Source organism: Lotus japonicus, chromosome 1 (assembly GCF_012489685.1).
Source record: "Lotus japonicus ecotype B-129 chromosome 1, LjGifu_v1.2".
Taxonomy (NCBI): domain Eukaryota; kingdom Viridiplantae; phylum Streptophyta; class Magnoliopsida; order Fabales; family Fabaceae; genus Lotus; species Lotus japonicus.
The window spans coordinates 121323422-121344608 of record NC_080041.1 but is presented as its reverse complement, the minus strand read 5'-3'; the positions used below and the strand labels follow the sequence as shown (position 1 = coordinate 121344608).

The window sequence follows — 21187 nt, the reverse complement described above, 5'->3', positions numbered from 1 at the left end:
AATAACATAGTATATCCTCTATAAAAACAAGGCTTAAAAGCATTTCATGCCCTTGATGTATCAAGTTTGTGCAAAAGTCGCCCCTATTCTTTTTTCGTCTACGTTTGTACCCTCCATGTTTCTAAAAAGTGCAATGAATGCCCCTCGTCTACTCTTGTGTTTCTTTTGTGTGTGGCTAAATACACTTATGAAGTGGTTAATGCTTAAAACAATAGAAGGGATGGAGAAGGAGATAAAGTGCACTAGTTTAATTTGGGGATGAGATGAAGGAGATGAAGGTTTCAGGGAATTAGTGATTCTGATTTTACTTTTTTCTGGATGTGATGTTTGGATGAAGATAGTGAGAATTATCTGGGTTTATGTTTATTGCATTTTGATAAATAAGAATGATATAAATAGAACTATGGGGCAACATCAATAACGGTCATGTCGTCCATTTTTTAACGTCAAAGTGACGGAGGGGCATTCATTGCACTTTTTAGAAACATGGAGGGTACAAACGTAGACGAAAAAAGAGTAGGGGCAACTTTTGCACAAACTTAATACATCATGGGCATGAAATGCTTTTAAGCCTAAAAACAATCATCTTGGTTTAGGTGTGGTAAAAGTAACTTAAAAAAAGGGGTGGTAAAAGTAAAAAATAAAGATTTTAAGCATTGCGTCTTTAAAGAATTGAATTTTTTATTTCAGAACTTTAAATAGTCACTTTTAATCGTTGTGACCGACACTCATTGAATAACTTATTAACTTATCAATTTGTGATTTTTTTAAATGGAGAGGATGAGTGAAATATTAAATAGTGGAGACATCTATCAAAAATCACTTGTATAAAGGTTTTTAACTATCAAAAAAGGAAATATAAAATGATTTTTACTTTGTGGCAGTACAGAAGATAGTGTAACTGGATGCTCCACTAATTAGTGTTTCATGTATCAGTTTTTTAAAGGTAAGTATATTTACTACTTTATCCATTAATTTTTTTTAAAATTATCCTATTTTACAACTAGTTAGTTTGAGTTTAAACTAGGTAAAAAATTATCCTTTTTATTCTCTGAGTGGTTAAATGCAATGTAATTTTTATTTATTTATTTAGAAGTGCGTTTGAACTTTTGTTTGCACTTATGCAAATGAATAACCAAAACCCTAAAATATGTGATACTTAACTCTCCTCATTTCTTTTAAAACCATTTAAGGTCATTACTTATTACTACTACTCATTAAAAAGGAGTAGTTTTTTTTCTTGAAAGTATTAAAAAGGAGTAGTTAATGTCATCATTTACATTAAGATTGTTGTTTATTATGTAAACATACCATGTATTTTTTGAGAGGACATACCATGTATTTAATATTTACTTTTTCATAACAATTAAGTGAGAAGTGAACATAATGATATAATTAATAAACTGATACCCTTTTTTGGTACATAAAAAAACTGATACACTTTTAAAGATAAACAAATAGCAACAAAATTTTCTTTTAAAACAGTAAGGGAATGAGCAAGAGTGGACAAACCCTGGTAATCTACCCAAGATATATAAACAGAAAACAACACAATCTTGAGTTAAAAAATGCCTTATAACTTGCATATCTCACCTGAGTCCTCTGTGATCCAATATCAAATCTCTATTAATTAATTATTAAACTGATAACTTTTACCAATTAAAAGGGGAAAAGGAGAGAGAGAATGCAGGTTCTTTCTCCCATTTCCTAGTACACAATAAACCAACACCTTCTAATATGTGGTTGAGGAATGTGATGTTGTGAGGGATATACTCACTTAATGTGATATTATAGAGTTTTGAGAAGATTATTGTGATGACCGCGAGATATTTAGTAATATAAAATAAAATGGATTGATTTTTTTAAAATAAAATATTTAGTTCCTCGCTAGGCGTGGTTAATGTCCCCACTCCCAAAGAGGAAAAATTGGAAAGCCTTAAACATTTCTTTTTAAGATTCAGATTTGGATCCTCTGCAACACAAGTAGGTGAAGGAAAAGGAATTATGAAACTGTAGTAGAAGTAGTACCCTTCTGATTATGTTCTTGTTTTTTTTGTTTGTTTCAAGTTAAGGAAGTCAGAAGAACAGTCTCTTCAGTTTTAGGCTTTTGTTCTTCTTGGTCACAACACACTGGTGTTGATGGTGATTGTAGAAATTTGTAACATGCATATTCAGTTTCTTGTGATTATTCCCTTGGAAATCTGATCTGGGTCATCTTTTTTTTCTCCATTTTCACACTGCTCGCTTTGTGTTTGTTAGTTTGTCTCAACGAATCTCAGAATCAAAGGGAAATTGGTTGTGGTTTTTTATTTGTCTGGTTTCAAATTTGGTACCAAGTTTGTTCATTTCACTGGTTTTTTTTAGGTTACTTTGTTGCTATTGAGTTCTTGGTATTGGGGTATTTTTGTTTTTTGTTTTGTTTTGGGTGAGATGAAACATATAGGGTAGGCTGGTTCTGGTTTTGGGGTTTAGAATAGATAATGGGATCTCAAGGTGGAACAATCCAAGAGGCAAAGAATGGGCCATTGGCTAGGCAAGGGTCTTTGTACAATCTTACTCTTGATGAGGTGCAAAACCAGCTTGGGAATTTGGGGAAACCCCTGGGAAGCATGAATCTGGATGAGCTTCTCAAGAGTGTGTGGTCTGTAGAAGCTGGTCAGGCCTCTGGGTTGGATTCTGGCACTGATGCTTACATGCAACATGGTCAGGTAGCTTCTGGTTCATCTATGATTCCACAGGGGGGCCTAACAATGTCTGGGGAACTTAGTAAGAAAACTATTGATGAGGTTTGGAAGGATATGCAACAGAAGAAGGGTGCTAATCATGATAGGAAAACTCAAGATAGACAAGTTACACTGGGTGAGATGACCCTGGAGGATTTCCTAGTGAAGGCTGGGGTGGCTGGTGAATCTTTTCCTACTGAGGATAATGCAACATCAGTGGTTGATTCACAGCAGAATGCGTCTCAGCAGGCTCATTGGATGCAATACCAGCTCCCTTCAGTGCAGCAGCAGCAGCCCCCACAACAACAGCATCAAAATCCGCAGAACAATATGATGACGGGGTTTGCAGGATATATGGCTGGTCATGTGGTTCAGCAGCCTCTCGCGGTTGCGGTGAACCCAGTTTTAGATGCAGGATACTCTGAAGCAATGGTGACTGTGTCACCATCTTCTTTAATGGGTACCTTATCAGAGTCACAAACTCCGAGTAGGAAAAGGGTTGCCTCTGGTATTGTGGTTGAGAAAACTGTGGAGAGGAGGCAGAAGAGGATGATTAAAAATAGGGAATCTGCAGCTCGCTCACGGGCTAGAAAACAGGTTATACATTTTTTTTTTGCTTGGTGTTGATTCAGTAAAGTCTTTTCTTTTATTTGATGCAAGGCTTTATATATCTCAATGGACAGGCTTACACACAAGAACTGGAAATTAAAGTTTCACGTTTAGAAGAAGAGAATGAGAGGCTTAGAAGACAACATGTACGTTTCAATTTCACATCTTTACTTTTTATTCTTGTCTGGTGATATTTTGTTGGGTAGATTTCTTCCTGGCATCTTAGCAGGGCAATGAATATGAATGGTTGAAATGTTAATTTTTTACTTGACATCAACTGGCTTGTGTTTGCGTATGAAATGGAATGTTTAAACCAAAATACAATTCAATGATTGGTTGGTAGAAACAATATTTCTGAGCGAAACAATGTTTCATCATTTGCTATTTGTAGCTGCTTGTTCGATTGAATGTGGAAAACTCCATAGTTTGCTAATGCGCGTATTTGTGATACTTTGCGGTTGCCTACTTGCCTGTTTGGCCTTTGTAACCATAGCTAATCATTGAAGTTATTCAGGAAAGAACTGAATAGGATGTGTTATAAATATAAAATATGTTCATATTGCTACCTCCACTAGAGGCTGTCTGGGCCACCCTCAGCTCATTTCTCCATTTGAACCATAAGTTTTTGTTTTAATATGTCCAAGTTTTCTCTAGGTGACTTGCAGATTTTTGAAGGTTCCTCCATTTGAATGGTTCTATAATTTCATTGATAGAAATGGGCTTTGGGTTAATGATGATTTCTGGTTGTTTTTCCAAACTTGTTGATTGTATGTTGGCATGCTATAAATATTTTTGTCTTTTCTTGAGAGGATATATTCTTAACACTCTGTCCTCCATGGCTCCAAATATTACTTTAGTGTTTCAAATCTAGAATTTTGGGGTAAAACTTAGGGAAGCACTGATAATATGAACGGGTGAAGTTGAAAATATTGTAAATGTTAGGATTTTGGCATTATATAAGATGAAGAAAAGAGTGTTATGAAAGATCACAAGGAGGAAATTCAGCAGGCTTCTTTAATGCTCGTTGTGCAAAGAAAAAAAAAAGGACTTCTAACTTGGAGTTAAGACTTTTGATTTTTCTTTTTAAACCCTTGATTAATTCCATAACAAACAGCTCATATGAAGTTTGGTGTTAAATTCTAACCCCTAACAGTTAAATTGTTTCAAAACTTCAAAATAGGGGTTTGGCCTCCCTTCCTTATCTGGAAGTATATTCTGAATGATGATATGATGATTTCACTTGTAAAAGTAGATACATTTAACCTAGTTTGGACTTTGGAGTAGCCTGTGGCTTCAAGATTTTCCAATCATTTTGTGTGCAGTTTTGACTTGGTGACAGAATTCAAGTTAGTTCTGTAAGAATCAATAGTGATGCAAAAAGTATAAAGTTGATAATATTGTTGGAATTGAATAAAATAAATTGTGAGTACCTTGATCATACATTTTTGCTTTCTTTGGCATTTGGAGCAGTACTGTTTTAAAATAATTTTAATTTTGAAATTATTTGTGTAAAAACTGTGTCTGCAACCTTAAGTAATTCGTTTTTTTGTGCTGATGTGAAATAAGTGATCCTGGGTTAGCTTTCATATATTGTCCATAGTTGTAAGATGCTCATATGTCTTTCAGCCTAAATTGTTTTCTGTTCTGCTTAAATGTAACATTTAGTGTTCCATCCATTTCTTCATTGTGGCTTCACTACTGACAAAACCAAAGGGAACCTTAACAGTTATGCAAATCTTATAATGAAAGTTCAGTCATAACTGATTAGCAGGACAATCACAACCACTTAGATCCTTAAAATGGTTGTAGTGAATATAAAAGAAAAAATATCTCACTGCTATGTTCAGGCTGAAGCAGATGGTCTAATTCTGTTTCTGTAATCAACATGAAATACCTGCAGTTAGATGATATGCGTAAGTTATCCAAATACTTTTAACAGCAGGAAACATAAGTTGTTTCCCAGAGTATAACTAGGAATTTAAATGAAAGATAAATAACTTCAATCGTAATCTGCTGGAGGTGAAGTGTGTGTCAGCATTTTGTTTTCTGAAAGTCCAAATCAATCTGCTGTTTGAACAAACACTGCAGATATAGAGATTTCATCTATTAAGAGGACTAAGGATTGAAATTTAGTCTAATCCCAGAAAAATATCTACACCAGCGATAAGCTAGACCTTTCTTAAACATGCTTCAGGATCCTAGAACTTGAAGAAAGACATAGCTGTGTGTCAGTGATATGGCTTTAACCTACAAATATGATCTCTGAACGAACAAAATGGTGTAGCTGGTTCTTTGAGTTTGCAACTACTAACCATTGTCATTGAGCTTATTGTTGAAACATAAAGAACAACTGAATATTGTTTTAGATAAAAGTATTTATTGATGGTTTTAGATGATTTATCTCTGCCGGTAGTAACTCCGTTTCTTGTGAATCTTTCTTACAGGAGATAGAACAAGTATTGCCAAGTGTGCCACCACCTGACCCTAAGCACCAGCTTCGAAGAACGAGTTCATCTCCGCTTTGACAGGTTCATTGGAAATGGATTTCGTGCAAGGTTTCATGCACTTCCATAGTCATCATTTGCAACATATATTTGTAACAAGTTTCCAACACTTGGAAGGCTATTTTCCTATGGGGCAGTGCTAGTATTTATTCTCTTCAGCTTATCCTCTTGTAAGAGTGTTTTCCTGTATGTACATTTCCTAAGCTCGACTTCTAATTTACCTAGCACTATAAATATGTTTTGCTCTAATTGTGGACACATTGTGACTTTACTACCGAGTTTTTTACCTTAGTCTGGTGCGTCTTATTACCATTACCCCGTTGCTTAAACCAGTTATACTTTCTGGTTTTAAACTGTTTTCATGAAGTATATATTTGCCTGCTTAGGAAGTGTTGAATCACATGTCCTATGGTAGGTGTCATGACACTGCATAAAATTGGTTTCTGGTTTGGGGTTACTGGTTACTACCTAGTTACCCTGTGGTGAAGAGCAACTAATTTTTATGTGGAGAGTTTTTTTTGTTTAAAAGTTTTTAGACCTTTTTTCTTCTTTTGAAATAAGTATACAAAATTTTTGTTTGCCCAATTATTGCTGAATATAGGTGTATGTCCCTGTCTATATGAAATAGGTAGTAGAAAGAAAGACAACAAAAATGAAGATGCCGTTCGAGGATTGGCTGAAGTAATTAAAGAAAATTTTCCTCCCAGGTGCTAGGGTAGTGGATCTTTTCTCTTTTGGGTGGTTGTTCGGGTTTTTCTTGGGTGGTTTGGTTTTTTTTTTTTGGTTTCCCCACCTCGTTGGGTTGTATCCTTCTTTTTATCATTGAATAAATCTCTTTGCTCTCGAAAAAAAAAAAAAAGACAACAAAAATACCTGTCCATGTAGCCTTATGAAACCATTTAAACATGGGATCATCCACTTGTAGGTGGATGAGGTCCCAGAAAATATCTTAAACTCAATTTCTAAAACTCGGCTCGAGACCCTCAAATATGGTACAAGTAATTCTATTTCTACCACTAACCTTTAAACACATTATCTATCCCCTTGACCTTGAGGGTGGTACAATTCCCTTGAAAGGGATAAATGATGAGTTTAAGGTTAGTGGCTGAAATATTTTACTAGTACCAAATTACCAAATTTGAGGGTCTCTAATATTTTAGCAAATTTGAGTAAGTAATCTAGTTTTACATTCATACTTGACTAATATTTCAAAAAAAAAAATACTTGACTAATACAAATATTTAGTGATGAAAATTATTTTTGATTTGTTTATGAATTCTCACATCCTTTATTCTTGAATATTTTGATATTGTTAAAAACTTTTTTATTATGACATAGTTTGCACATCTAAGATTGTGATTTTGATGATTATATGAAAAATCAACATGTAATTTCCAAGTGAGGCGAGAGTAATGATGAACATGGCATTTGATATTATGGGATGAGACCACTAGGTACATCAATATGAACAATTCTCAATTGGAAACCCAGGTGAATATGGATAATTGGTTAAGCTAGTATTAATTTTGGAATAAACTAATGAATGAATTTCAAAAACATAAAAAAAAACCTAAGTTTTGTAAGCTTCTTCGGGACACCAGCCTTATAGTTTTCTCCTTATACCTCATACTTAAATTATGTTGATCATAATATTTTGTTTTGAGGAGCCTTTTGTTCTATCTTAAAATTGTAACAAACACGGAATAAAATGTCGATGTTTGTTCCATCCACTCAAATGTGTTTACCAAATGCGATAGCGTCTAACATGTGTCACTTAGAAAAGAGACGCGCCGTATGCAAGTGAATAGTTGAGGGGAATATAGGATTTTACTAATATTTAAAAGTATTCAAAATTTTAAATAGGTCCATCAGTTATGAAGTATTTCCGAATGTGCACTGTACCACCCAAACCACTTCTAGCCACCACATTTTCACCACCACCACCAGAACTGCTTTCTCACTGTTGCCGCTGCAGCAACTACCACAGCCTCTCCCCAACAATTATCATAGCCTTCACAGACCGAGCCTTACCCATAGACCCCAACAATTTGCTTTGGAACAAGCAACGAGATTGTCAGCTTTTGAAAAGGCATTAGACTCTGGTGATGATCCTTTCATTGCTTTTATTCTCTTCTCAAGCTGCATTAGCCGGAGCTGAGTCAACCAAGCACATGATAGCAAGTTTGGTGAGATAAAAAGAAATTATGAAAAAATGTGGAGGGATTCCACTGGAAATTAAAATATTAGGAAGTAACCTATTCTTAAAATATGATTTGGATAAGTGAGAATTTGTTGTAAGAGATCATGAGATGTCGAACTTAAAGAACAACGCTGATGGCATTTTTCATGGACTAAAGTTTAGCTATGATCAAATGCCTTTCAAATTGAGGTGTTGTTTTGCTTTCTTTTCTATTTCCCCCAAACATTCAGAGTGATTGTTTCATTACGGATCTTTGGGTGGCAATTGGGTTACTTCAATCCCTGAACGGAAGTCAAAAGTCAAGTAGGGCTGTAGCCTGTAGGGGTTAGGAGCACCCCTCTCACACCCTTCCTCCCTTTCTTTCCGAATGTACATAGTAAGAATATAACCTACTCAGCTTGTCTAATCTCCCAGACTGTATCAATCCACCACGAGATAGTTCACCCCATCCATATTAATAAACTCTTCAATTACTATTCTTTTACTTGGTAGAAGGAGTGGAAATTGCTATTTTTGAACGAGTGTATGAGCGTAATGAGGAAAACATGCCAAACAACATCAACCTCTTTTAAGTAAAAAACAAGATTAAAGTAATGGGAAGCTTTTCATTGCTATCTTCAACAAACAAGGCCTTATCTCACTGGATGACATTGGCTAAGGATTAACAATGTCATCACTAGCTAATTGATATCTTTGATATTGACTTAACAATAACAAGCTGAACATTCATGAGTATCCAGCTTCCGACATCCATCTTTCAAGACCACATGTAAAAAGCATGTCATGCATTTCTGTTGGGTGTGAAAACGCAGTGTTTATAACTCATACAACAGGGAGAATAATGCATCTATATCTACCTTACCATGTACAAATGGAATGCATGAAGTATAATTTACAAAAGCATGACTTGTATTTCTACCAGAAAAGTAAATACCCTAGACATTACAATGAGACAAGTGTTTACCTACAATCCGAACCTAGTTCTTATTGCTCACTCTCCTCATCTTCATCATTTTCTCTCTCCAAATCATATCCAAACCCTGCATCATCTTCATACAAGTTTGGATCTAATTGACCGACATTGCAGTCATTCTTCTGTGCAGTCTCTCTTGGATCTTGGGAAGCAGCTAAGTCATCATTTGAACCATCATCAATTCTCCGTCGTTTATGTGGAGACAAAGTGCCGGCAAGGGCATCACTGGATCCAGAAGGCTCTGACTGAGGATGATTTTGCTTATCATGTGACAGTGGAAGCATTTCTGAGACTGTCAAGGTACTACCTAATTTTTGCTGTTCCTCTATGATCTTCTGCAAGTATTTGCCCTGAGCTTCAATTCTCATTTGTAACTGCTTTTGAACCTGGAATTTCATAGCAGGAAATTCAAGGCTTTATCATTAGGAGAAATGCTTACTCATCAAATTTAACAAGCAGCATTCATCTTGTTATTGCACAAGTCCTCAGACTGATTAGGAGGTAGGAGCTAATTATGATTCATCAGAGGGCTAACTTAGTAGATTCATGTGATGGGTTTTACCCAGCCAGCAAAAGATGCATGGCTCAGATCAAACAAACAGAGTTGGCATATTTCAAAGAGTTTCATAAATTTTAGAGAGCAGAAAAATAAGCAGTGCCTTCTGTACACGCAGTGTACAATATACAAAGTATTGTTTAATAAAGAAATTGAATTTGAAATCGACCTGTCTTTAAATTATTATAGTAACATTTGAAGTTTTATTGTTAGTTAAACAAATCATATCAGTCATATGGATACTTGTTCAGTTATTCCTTTTAAAATACACGTCACATGTTCTAATTTCTTCCAATCAAAAGGGCAGCCCAGTGCACGAAAGCACTGGCTATATGTATGGGGTCAGGAAGGGTCCGACCACTTGGTCTTTTGTACGCAGCCTTACCCTGTTTTTACACAAACCCCAGTCACATGGCCAGAACTTGCCTATCAAAAGAGAAAACAAAAAAAAAAAATGGCCACAACTTTTTACTGTTGCGCCAAGGCTCCCCTTCTATTTCAATCAACAAAAAAAGTAAAAAAAAATATCAAATGGCATAACTATGACCAAATTTACGTCAAGTGTCAATCACTGAAATGATAAATAAATGGATGGTTAAGTTAGAGTATCCAAGATTCCAAGTTTAATCATGCAACAAGATGAACTTAAATGCAATGTGAACAACAGAAACTTGTAAAAGTTTTTGTATGTGATATGAACTCTTAAAGGATGAGAAATAAATGATTTGTGTGCTAGCATTTATTGGAAGTATGCCATTGGTTATTTTCCCATCTTTTGTTTTTGCCCTGTCTCCAGTCAGTATGTGTTATGGTCATTTTTTTCAAACATTTTTTTTGGTCTTCAATTCTTACTAAACCTGTTTTCCTATGCACAAGAAGGAAGAGTATTTGTGGGCTAAAATTCAGCAATCAGAAAAATAGCGAGGCCAGGTACCAAACCTCAAGCTGTTCATGGAGACGTTTCTGAACCTCCATTTGCATTCTTAGAGCATCATTGATTTGCAATCCCCTGAAGACAGTAAAGGTTTCATTAAAATGTTAGAAGTAGACAGCATAGTTAAGGGGTTAAAAATTATCATTGGAAAACAACTAAGACACTCACGGGGAAGAATCAACACCGGAAGTGCTGTCTCCAGAAGTCCTTTTCTCCTCTTTAGAGTCTGAAAGTCCAAAGCACAATTCCCACTGACTCAATTGAAAAAGTGAATAAAGAAAATCATGGTATTTCTAATTACTTTGTTTGAAGGAAAAAAAATCAAGGCAAATTTACCATCAACTAGTGAATCAGGTAAGTACTTTGCCAGGCGATACTTCTACATATGATGATCAGACAGAAATTAGAATCAAAGTCAAATTAGTAAACAAGCTGACGTTTTATGCACATAATACCCAAATTATAAGACCAGAGAGTAATACCTGTAAATGGCTTTTGACATGATAAATGGTCAGTCCAGGTACACCCATCACTCTCAGAACACCTTTTGGTGTCGCTCCTGTCGTGAGTAAATTAAAAAAACAGGAAATTAGCTATTTTTTTGCAGATTATCCGCCTAAAGAAGTTAAAGCAAAATCCAACGTGCAAAAAATAATAACAAGAGTGACACTTTCCATCAATGAGTCTACATCAAGTAAAAATAATCAGCCACTGAAATGTTAAAAGTTCAAGTGACTTCCTAACTTGAAAGTGCTGTGCCTGCCTGCCTCACATGCCCACAAAACTGAAGCCAGTAGTTTCAAATAACAGGGGATGCTAAACTCACTAAAAAGAAGAAACAACAGGGACTATTCCAGCATTCTTAAACATTGCTAGTTTTGGTTTCACTATAGAATGTGCATTTGATCTGACTATTTTTTTTTCTGAAATAATTTTGGCATTGGAGAATTCTAGAAAACATTGTAGTGATTGCAAAAGGTGGAATTGAATTTGATACAAAATAAAACTCCGACTTCCGAGACATATGATTCAAAGTGTAGCATTAACTTTCCTATTTAATGGCTACACGAAATTGAATTGAATCCATGCAATTCAACATGGTATTGTCAATTAGTGTGCAACACAATGCAATCATTGGGACGCAACTCGCATTAAAAAAATGTGCAATCTCAAAGAATACTACTACTAAGCTTCCTTAATATGTTGAACTAAGTGATGCTTATACACTGCATTATAGAGCATTCTCTTTTCCACATGGTTTAGCAAGACCATGATATAAATTACCAAAAAGAAAGTTTGTGTTCCTTCTTATCCTAGTGTTAATCTCAATACTGAAAAGAAATACCCACTATCTGGTCCACCAAGCTGAGTAATAGCATCCACAAAGCGGTCATGAAGATCCGAAGTCCAGCGTAAACGTTGTTTCCCATTCCCCCCAGCAGGTGTGGGGCTTCTAACAGCAGCAGATCCACCCAAGGCCAAAACCCCAACATTAGCAAGCTGCTCAGCACCACCACCACCACCTTGAGATTTCTGTGGCACCATGGTTGTTGGAGAAAACTTCTTTTCCTGATACATAGTCACACTGAAAACAATTTACAATGAACAATAATAACAATCATTTTCAATTTTTGCTAAATCTCACAAATAAAATCCACAAATTCAACACTAGCAGTACCTAGTACCTAGCATCCATGAACTTCACAGTTCACATTAATACAAATCCAAGTCAAACACCATTCAAAAAACAACTAAAATCATCAAATTCATCGAAAATTGAACAGGAAAGATTAATAGAACAGGAAATTGACCTAAAATTGGACAAGTTAATCCGATTGATGAGGGTTTGAAGAGAGATCTAATGCAATCGATGAATTCGGAATCAGAGCAGTCATTCTTCAACCGAAAATTGAAGCATTCGGAATCCACCACCTGGTTCGAGATTGAATTGAATTGAATTGGCAGAGGAAGCAGGAGATTCTTCCTCACCGGAGTGCGAATTGCTGCGTTTTTCGGAATTTCCGGGAATCTGAGAAAGAAAATTGGGTGATTTTCTCGGGAAAAGTGATGAGATTGGGGATTGGTGGTTGTTTTTTGTCTTTGAGGAAATGATTGGGATTTAGAGAGGGAGGGACCGCCACGAAATGCAGCGTTGAAATGAGCAGACGGCGGCGTTTTGATTGGGAGTTGTGGTTAACGAGGTGGGTGGTGGGTCCCGTACACGTGTCGTTCTGTTTGGTGTGTTTGTGTTTGTCGTCGTTTCTATGAGGTATCGATGCCGTTTTGGTTTGTTGGAGAGTTGGAAAGATTCCTAGAGTGAAGGTGTGGCCGACCGGTGAGATTCTCTTATTGTGTTATTGGAATGGAGTATATGTTCACGTTTGGGAGATAATTGATTTTGTAAAAAATATATAATGAGTACTAATTTTCATGGGAAAAAAAAATGTAATTTTGAGAGATTTGAAAGTATATTTAAACATGTTGCTTATATACTCTTTTACTCAATTACATTCTTTTTAGCACTTTTATCGGACGAATTCAGTCAAATCACCCAGAAGAGTGTTGATTGAAGAGGAACAGTAAACTTCCGGTGAAGAGAAGGTGTTTTATCGTGTCTCTATTGTCTGGTGTGCTCGGGAGGGGTTCGTACAATGACATTCTGACACCCAAGTTAGAACATGAGATGGAGATGAAGTATATGAGATAGGTTAATGACCTTGTGAAATCTCGAACTATGTCTCTTATATGAGGGTTGACCCTTCATGGATTTCAAGGGTGTAATGAGTGTATGGAGCGGTGTTTCATTCCTAGCCAAGGGGTTTCACTGGCAAATATCTCAAAGCAGCTAGGTCCAGCTATAAGTCTATAACGCTCTCACATGGCCTCAAGTTGGATCGAGAGCTGATAAATGTGTTTTCATGCTCATGTAACTCTCATGCTTGAGAGCTTGTTTTCATGCTTGGGTAGCTCTAGCACTCGGGAGTGTGGTGCGGTGGGCTTGGTGTGACCGTCGAAAATCTTTGTTGGAACAATTTTTATCAATTAAAATTTATATGAATTTTAGTGAAAAAATGAGAGGGAACCATCCAATCGGAGTGGAACCATGTAACTTAATCTCACATGCATTATTCAAACAAATAAGAAGGATTTGTCCAAAAAAAAAAACAAATAAGAAAGAAAGTGCAAAATGTTTTGTTAACATTTCTAAATAGCATTAGTATGGATTTACGTACACTAAAATGAACGATGAATTTTAGAAAATAAAGTGTACTATTAAGTGTAAATGGCGTAGGAGTTTATCCAAAAAAATGGTGATACAATGAACTATTAAGTGTAAAAAGGTTAGTGAGAGTTTATCCAAAAAAACTAGTAGTCCTTTCAGAGCAGTTAAATTTCATTTGATATAGTAATTTTATCTTTTTGTTGATAGCCATTTTGTTTAATATATTTTACTTTATTCTTGTCTTCATACATACGCACATTGAAATTAAACTTAGAATATTTAAGAATTAAGATCGACAATTATGCAGATATATTTTTGTCTCTTCCTGCATCTATGTGCTCGGTTAAAAATGTTGTTGTCAAAACTAAAATAAAAGGGTTGTGGAAACTACAAGCATGCAAATCAACAATATAATTTCAATATTATAAAAGAGGCAATAATATTATTATTATCGAAAAAAATAATTAGATTTTCTTTAAAAAGGAATATATTGAAGATTAAATTGCTAAAAAATAAATTATAGGGTACTTTATAGAATAAGTGTGTGATTGCTTTTAATATATAATTAATTTAATATTTAACATTACTTAGAGCATCTCCAATGCTAGTTCTTATTTCTTAGTTCTCAGAACTATTTATGTGGGCCCATATTGCCACATGTGTTTAAGCAACTCTCAAACAATTTTGCTCCAACCATGAGTTCTTAGTTTTTCCCACTATTCATTTGGTCTCACCAACTACATTATTTATACTTTTTATTTTCATAAAGTAACAAAACAAAACTCATAAAGTAATAAAGTAATTTGGATGAGAGAGAAATAATTAATATTTTAAGCTAAGAACTCAAAAAGCAAAACTCCTTATATAATAACTAAGTTCTTATTTTTAAGAACTAAGGAGTCCATGTCACCACCTCCAATGGTAAAGTTCTTAGTTCTTAACTCCAAAATAAGAACTAAGAACCTTGCATTGGAGATGCTCTTACATGTTAATATTTATATGATGTTGTTGGATCTTATGCATTAAACTCGTTTGTGATCTCCAACAGGGTTTTATATCATAATTCTAATGATAAACTTTACTGAGCATCCACAGCATGCAAAACCATAACCCTGGATGAGACAACATAGTCTTGTAACCATGAAATGCCCAAACCATATCAACTCTTACTTTTGAAGAAGCTAAATATCCCCCCTAGTACCAGTAATCCCTGTGGTGCTGTGCAATAGTTTGGAATATTTCATGATAACAATGAATCAAAAACTTCAGACCAGTGTTATAGAATATGATAGCAGCCACATATAGTGCTATGTCTGAGAAATGGAATACTACCAAACTGGGTTATGCAAAAGCAAACTACAACACAATCCTCTTAAAAGCACAAATAAATTCCTACGCCGCAGACTACTAGGAATTGCAGTACATGGAAACACAATCTAAATTCACCCGGAACCCAGATGACAATGGACAGGATGGAATTTCATGAGGACAAAGATGCCAGCTAATAGAGATCCCTTTGATCTCTTTTGCGTAAACCTGCATCTCGCATCTCCCATGAAGGCCTACTCTCACTTGAAATGTCCTGCTGGATCAGTCCTTCTATCGGCTTTATCACAAAGAAATACTGTAGGCAAGAAGAATAAAATGAAAAGAAAAAGATATTTTAACTCCTATGTCAGCATTAAGAGAAAACAAGATTAAGCTTCAAAGTTCAAAAGCTTACTTGTAATGCATACAGGAGAGGAATCCATAATTTTCCAGTCTGATTTGGATTTGGCCCTTCAATCAAATTCTTATCAACATGAATAGACTCACTTTTGTTCAATGCAACTTCTGTGATTTTTTGGACTAGATTAGAAATCCATGCAATCCCATTTGGAAGAACCTATCACCATGACACATCCTCTCAATCAGATTACGCAAGATAAATGAGCTAAAAGAGGATATAAGGAAAAGCTATGAAGCAAATCTCTGACCTTTTCATCACTATCATTTTTGTTGCATCTCCCACTGTTCTCGATCAAAACAACGGGAATCGCAGAAGCCTAGGATTAAGAGAAAAACAAAATACAAGCATGAATGAAATGCAAACATTTAAAGCTGTTTGTGAAAAGCAATAAATTATAGTTCATGATGGAAAAATTAAAATAGAAAGGTAACAGAAAGAACACAACCCGGGGAGAACTCTGGTTAAGAAAAAAATGTAACATATAATAACTTTACAGCTAACAAATAAAGTAATTGGCACAATTTAACAATGCTCTCCAAACTCACGGAAGATCTATCAAATTAATCCTTTGAAGTTTGAATGGAAGCATGTGTTTAGAGTTTAGACAGGTTCAGAGTGAAGGAAAAGCCAACAAGGCAATCCTTTCCCATAAATTATAGATTATAGATATGATATCCTGAAATACCATACACTTCACTCTAGCCAAATACAGACCGTACAACAATAAAAAGCATACCTCCAACCACTTTGCACTCTTCACCTCCTACCAAAACCTTAAAACTTGTACTCACCCAACATTCAAGAAAATCCAAAAGGGATGCTAAACTATACTGTATACAGAACTCAATAGGTAAAACGTAATAGAGTAGGCTAGTAGTGGAAACAAAAACAGTTATGAATTAACACAATAGGAAATTTACTCATCAAAAATTTAGTCTATGCCTCTGTACCAGTATTTTAAAACTTGACTAATCTGTGAGCCAGTAAAGAAAGAGGTTAAAGATTTGAGTGCAGTTTGAATTGAGGTTGAACTGGAATTTATACATACATATATATTCAATAAAATAAATGATACAATAATGAAACTTACAAATCTTATGAATATATATGTTAAATTAAAACTAAAATATTAAATTATATTTCTAACATGATTGAATTGATTCATAAAACATACAATTAAGTCAATATTAAATATATATTATGCTAAACATAGTAACCAGGCTTGTTAATACTGCCCTACAGTGGCGCAATAGCGCTATTGCGTAGCGCCCTGGGGGTTCACCGCTACTCCACTATTCACCGCTATTTGCGGTTATTGTCCGCTATTTGCCGCTATAGCGCCGCAATAGCGCTCGAAATAGCGTTTTTTGGGCTTGCCGCTACGCTACGCTATCCACCATTAACAACCCTGATACTAACTAAATAATATGGAATGCACACAATATAAGAAGTATATATACTTAGAGACAAAGATGCAAAAATAACATACTTGGTAGGCAGTCCTTCACCTTATAAGAATGTCCTGGGTGAATTCTTATAATTGCCACTTTTTTTCTTTCTAAATAAATTCTCAAAAGGGCACAGAACATGTAGGAATGGTTGACCTGACACAACTACAAAGTGTCTAGTTTGGGTTTAAACACTACTCTGTGTACAAATAAAGCTGTATATATAACTTGCCAAGTGTCCTAAATGGAGTACTTGAGAAGTTGAAATAACCATACAAGTCATGGGCATGGCAAACCCAGGAAAACAGATTCCTATATGAGGAACTGTCTTTGGAAAACATGGAAACAACTAAATAGCCAGCCAATCTCTTCGCATTCAAGGATCATAGCTCCATGAATTAACATCTAAATACTTTAACTTCTTATGCCTTTACAGTTTTGACTTGTTAGCCATTGACATTGAGATATATTTGAAGAATAAGACTGAAGCTATAGAGAAGAATACCTGGGAGGCATCTTTCTTAATCCGGGCACCTGATCTAACAACTTTCAAGAGAGCCTCAGATCTTTTTGAGAAGAATTCCTCATAAGGCAATCCATCAGGTGGAGAGAACTGGGCATGTGTGAGTGCAACTATAGCCCTGTTCCATATTGCTTTCCCAAAACTATCAGTTATAGCCTTAGCAACTAACTTGTCCAAGTTGTCCACTCTATATGCATCCAAGCGGTCCACATAAAGCAAAACATCTATGGTCTTGTTCAGAAGGAAACTGAACAAACCAGATTCCACCCAAACAAACAAAAAAAGTAACAAGAAAGAACAATAAGCCACTGAAAATACCAAAAACATGCTTTAAAGGAAGAATGTTACAAGGTAAATCTAAGCAAACCGTTTTATCAAATTAAGTGCCATATCATTGATATATCCCCCTTCAATGAGACCAGGAGTGTCAATGATGTTCAATGTAAAACCTGCCCTTGATCGCGATACCATCACAGGCCTAGGCCCTTCCGACTATTCAAGATAATAAAAGTATTAAACTTACACATCCAAACATGACAATTGACAAACGGATAACATCGAAATGAGCACCCAATAACCATCAGGGTTAAGCATCATATCATAACCTACCTGAAAAGGACTGATTGAAACAACTCTTTCCCCAATGATAGAGTTGACAGTTGAAGACTTGCCAACACCACCTTTCCCCATAACAAGTATAGTCAAGGAGTTCACATTCTACACCAAAACAGACCCATAAATTCTCAGACCAAAAAGAAACATCCTTTCACATGAAAATCATTTCTAAATAGAAAAATAATTAAAGGGAAACAATTAAACAAACCTCTTGTTTAAGTTGCCCCAAAAGCTCAAACAACTTGTTCTGGGTAGCAGGTGCAAATGTGTTGATTCCTGACCACTCACGGACAACTTGGGACGCCATTGACGGATACTCCACTACCACAACATTCAGAAAAGTGAACAAAAATTGAAAAATTAACAGAAGATACAGTAAAAATGAGAAACCTAGCAATTGCAATTAGAGCTATTGTGAAGCGAAATTCAGCAGAAAAATGAAAGGGAAGATGAAAATCCCTAACGATTGGTGAAGGGTTTGGCGGATGGAATGGGATTTACCTGAAGGGAGAAGGGAATTGGAGGAAGTAGGGTGTGGGAGGGTCGGAGCGGTCGAAGCACAGCACCGCCTGCGCCTCCTTATCCGTCTGTTGGTAGAGAGAGAGCAGAGTCTATGTATGACTATTGGCTTTGCTCTTTATATATATATTAACATCTTGTTTGCTTATCCCAACAACAAAAAGCTTCAATTTTACATGTTTTTTTTTTTTTTTAGTTTTTGGAAATAAAATATGTTTGAATTTTGTAAAATATTTTCTAATTTTTAAAAATAAAAAACTTGTTATTTTTTTTACATCGGAAAGAAAAATAAAAATAAAATGACTTATTGTTTGGCATTAACAAATTTTTAAAAAAGCTTGTTTGGTAAAAAAATTAAAAACTAAAATAAAATGACTTAATAAATAAAATTTAATTATGATTTTATCACTTCATTTCTAGTAGAAATAGAAGATAGAATATTATGATGAGATAATAAAAAATTGAATTAAGGGCAATATGTTCAAAGAAGACCCTGAGGCCTATGACTATGAGGAACCAATTTGGTTAATAGATTCAAATTTTTTGAATGAGGCATCATCACTAGTGAACTAAGAAAAAAATGAGTAACCAAGAACTACTCGAAGGTAGTAAAACCATAGACAACGAATGGATGGTGATGAGTCTCATATGTACTATGAGTTGGTGCATCCTATCTGTTACAAGTGTGGAGATCATAAGGCAATGAGATTTCAGCATGTCCCTAGGGATGCAAATGCTCCTACGGATTATATGGCGTATGTTGGCGAAATTCCTCTTTTGGTACCCATATGTTTAATTGTCCGACGAGATAGTGCCTTAGGTTGATGTTTCAGGGCTTCATCTTCTCTTTCTTTAGTTCTTAGTTGTTTGTTTTTTCAGGGGTAGCCTTCCTTTTAACAAAACAATAAAAAACCATGTTTTTTTTCTTAAATGTGGATGATATGTAACTAAGGAGAGTATCGTGTAATTATGGAGTTGAAAGTTAGAACTTATTTCATTTCATCCATTATTTAAACAATAAATACATACTTGTTATGTTTGATTTTTAAGTAGTACGTATGAAAAATGATTTATTAAAAAAAGCTCAGAATTTCCATAACATTTGTCTCATAATTATTTAGTTGTGGGGATATTCATTAGGTTGCTTTTCATGATTTCCTATCGGGTAAATAGTCAAGTTGGTCCCTGAAAGTGTCAGACACCTTCAAGTTGATCCCTAAACTTCTAAAATGCCTCCCGCGGTCCCTGAATGTAGCAAAAGTCATTCACATTAGTCCCTGACGTTAAAAACTGAGACGGTCGTTAACGAAAACAATGACTTGGATTATTTTATTTTATTTTATTTGCCTAGGGGGATTGACAGTGGAACTGGAATGTTAGGAAAATATTCATCTGTCAAATTAGTCCCTGAATGTGGCAAATTAATTCTTAACATAAAAAAGAGAGAATTTCTATCATTGAAAACCTCTGTTATGTTCTTCCATCTTCAAATTTAAACTTGAAAACCCAAAAAAATTTCCAATTCCAGAAAAAAAATAGAAAATTTAAAACCCCTAATTTTTTCTAATGTTAAATTCATCTTTTTTCATCTTCTTCTATTGAACATCAAACCCACAATTTTTTCAATTCTTCTCCTCCATTCTACAACAACTCTCTTCTCATCACAACTCAAAAGAAGGAGAAGCAAAACCCAGAAACACATTTAATGAAATCTACCCAAATGCAAGCAACTCCAAGCCAACTCCCTTCTAGACCCATGACGCGAACAAAAACTTTGTCCACCTCACTTCTAGAGGATCTAACAGAGCGCTGAGAGGGAGAGTGAGGGAAATCCCTATAGAAGGAGCTTGAAATCAGATTTACATCCTGGATAGAGACGAAGGAGAGAAAAAAAATGAAGCCAGAACCCAGAATCTCGCCCTTCTCCTTCCTCTCCCTCCCTCTTGGATCAATTTGGGTTCGCATGATTTGGGTTTCTCAAGATCTGTGTTCGCGACCCATCTTCCTCCTCATCTCTTTTTTACGGAACCACCTCAGCCGCGTGTCGGTGCGTGCCTAGGAGGCCGACACCACCAAGCTGTTGTTTCCTTTCTCTACTCGACATAAGAGTCTGGGTTTGGCGTTTGCTGGGTTTAAGTTTGAAATCTGAATTTTTTGGTTTTGAGGAACCAAGGGAGGAGAAGGTGATGTGGTGCAATGGGGATAGAGGGGTATTTGGTGGTGGTGGTGGTGGTATTGGGTGAGAGAGGGGATTTGGCGGCGGCGGTGGTGGTGGTGGTGCTTGGTGGGGCTTTAATGGAGTTGGGTTTCTGATTTTGAAGGTTGGGTTGGGAGGAGAAGGAAGAAGATGAAGGTTAGGTTGTTTTTTTTTTGATAAGCATGAAGGTTGGGTTGTTTGATTTTGTTTTAAGTTAATTAAGGTGGCAGGGACCAATTTGACCACCATTTTTGCCTATCAGTTGTTGAACATTTTTGTCTTGAGAGTTTCATTTTTTTGGGGGAAAATAAAGAATTTCCACATCAGCTCTCTTAGATGGAAAAAAAATTTCCAAGTCATTGTTTCCGTTAACGGCCGTCTTAGTTTTTAACGTCAGGGACTAATGTGAATGACTTTTGCCACATCTAGGGACC

At 35.6% G+C, this 21187-nt stretch overlaps 3 protein-coding genes across 5 annotated transcripts; 1 reads left to right on the top strand and 2 right to left on the bottom strand.

Moving 5' to 3' along the window:
* Positions 1-1900: 1900 nt before the first annotated feature.
* On the top strand, positions 1901-6127 carry LOC130729992 (ABSCISIC ACID-INSENSITIVE 5-like protein 2). The gene is made up of 3 exons (XM_057581858.1): positions 1901-3320; positions 3407-3478; positions 5777-6127. The coding sequence occupies exons 1-3, from the start codon at positions 2481-2483 to the stop codon at positions 5855-5857; spliced, it is 993 nt and encodes a 330-aa protein (XP_057437841.1). The 5' UTR covers positions 1901-2480; the 3' UTR covers positions 5858-6127.
* Positions 6128-8806: 2679 nt separating this feature from the next.
* LOC130729989 (myb family transcription factor PHL7-like) lies at positions 8807-12812 on the bottom strand. 3 transcript variants are annotated; one of them, XM_057581855.1, is made up of 7 exons: positions 12311-12812; positions 11849-12084; positions 10982-11058; positions 10836-10878; positions 10668-10725; positions 10505-10574; positions 8807-9395 (listed from the first exon to the last, which is right to left on the bottom strand). In XM_057581855.1, exons 2-7 carry the CDS (start codon positions 12075-12077, stop codon positions 9021-9023), a joined length of 852 nt encoding a protein of 283 aa, XP_057437838.1. In that variant the 5' UTR covers positions 12078-12084; positions 12311-12812; the 3' UTR covers positions 8807-9020. The 3 variants fall into 3 exon arrangements, with proteins under 3 accessions (XP_057437838.1, XP_057437840.1, XP_057437839.1); XM_057581857.1 differs by having other exon boundaries at positions 11845-12084; positions 12311-12717; XM_057581856.1 differs by having other exon boundaries at positions 11849-12068; positions 12311-12716.
* A 2162-nt stretch (positions 12813-14974) lies between these two features.
* On the bottom strand, positions 14975-18696 carry LOC130729988 (translocase of chloroplast 34). Its single transcript, XM_057581854.1, has 8 exons — positions 18539-18696; positions 18246-18358; positions 18032-18139; positions 17790-17914; positions 17405-17669; positions 15699-15767; positions 15446-15607; positions 14975-15346 (listed from the first exon to the last, which is right to left on the bottom strand). The coding sequence occupies exons 2-8, from the start codon at positions 18342-18344 to the stop codon at positions 15224-15226; spliced, it is 951 nt and encodes a 316-aa protein (XP_057437837.1). The 5' UTR covers positions 18345-18358; positions 18539-18696; the 3' UTR covers positions 14975-15223.
* Between the last annotated feature and the right edge of the window lie 2491 nt (positions 18697-21187).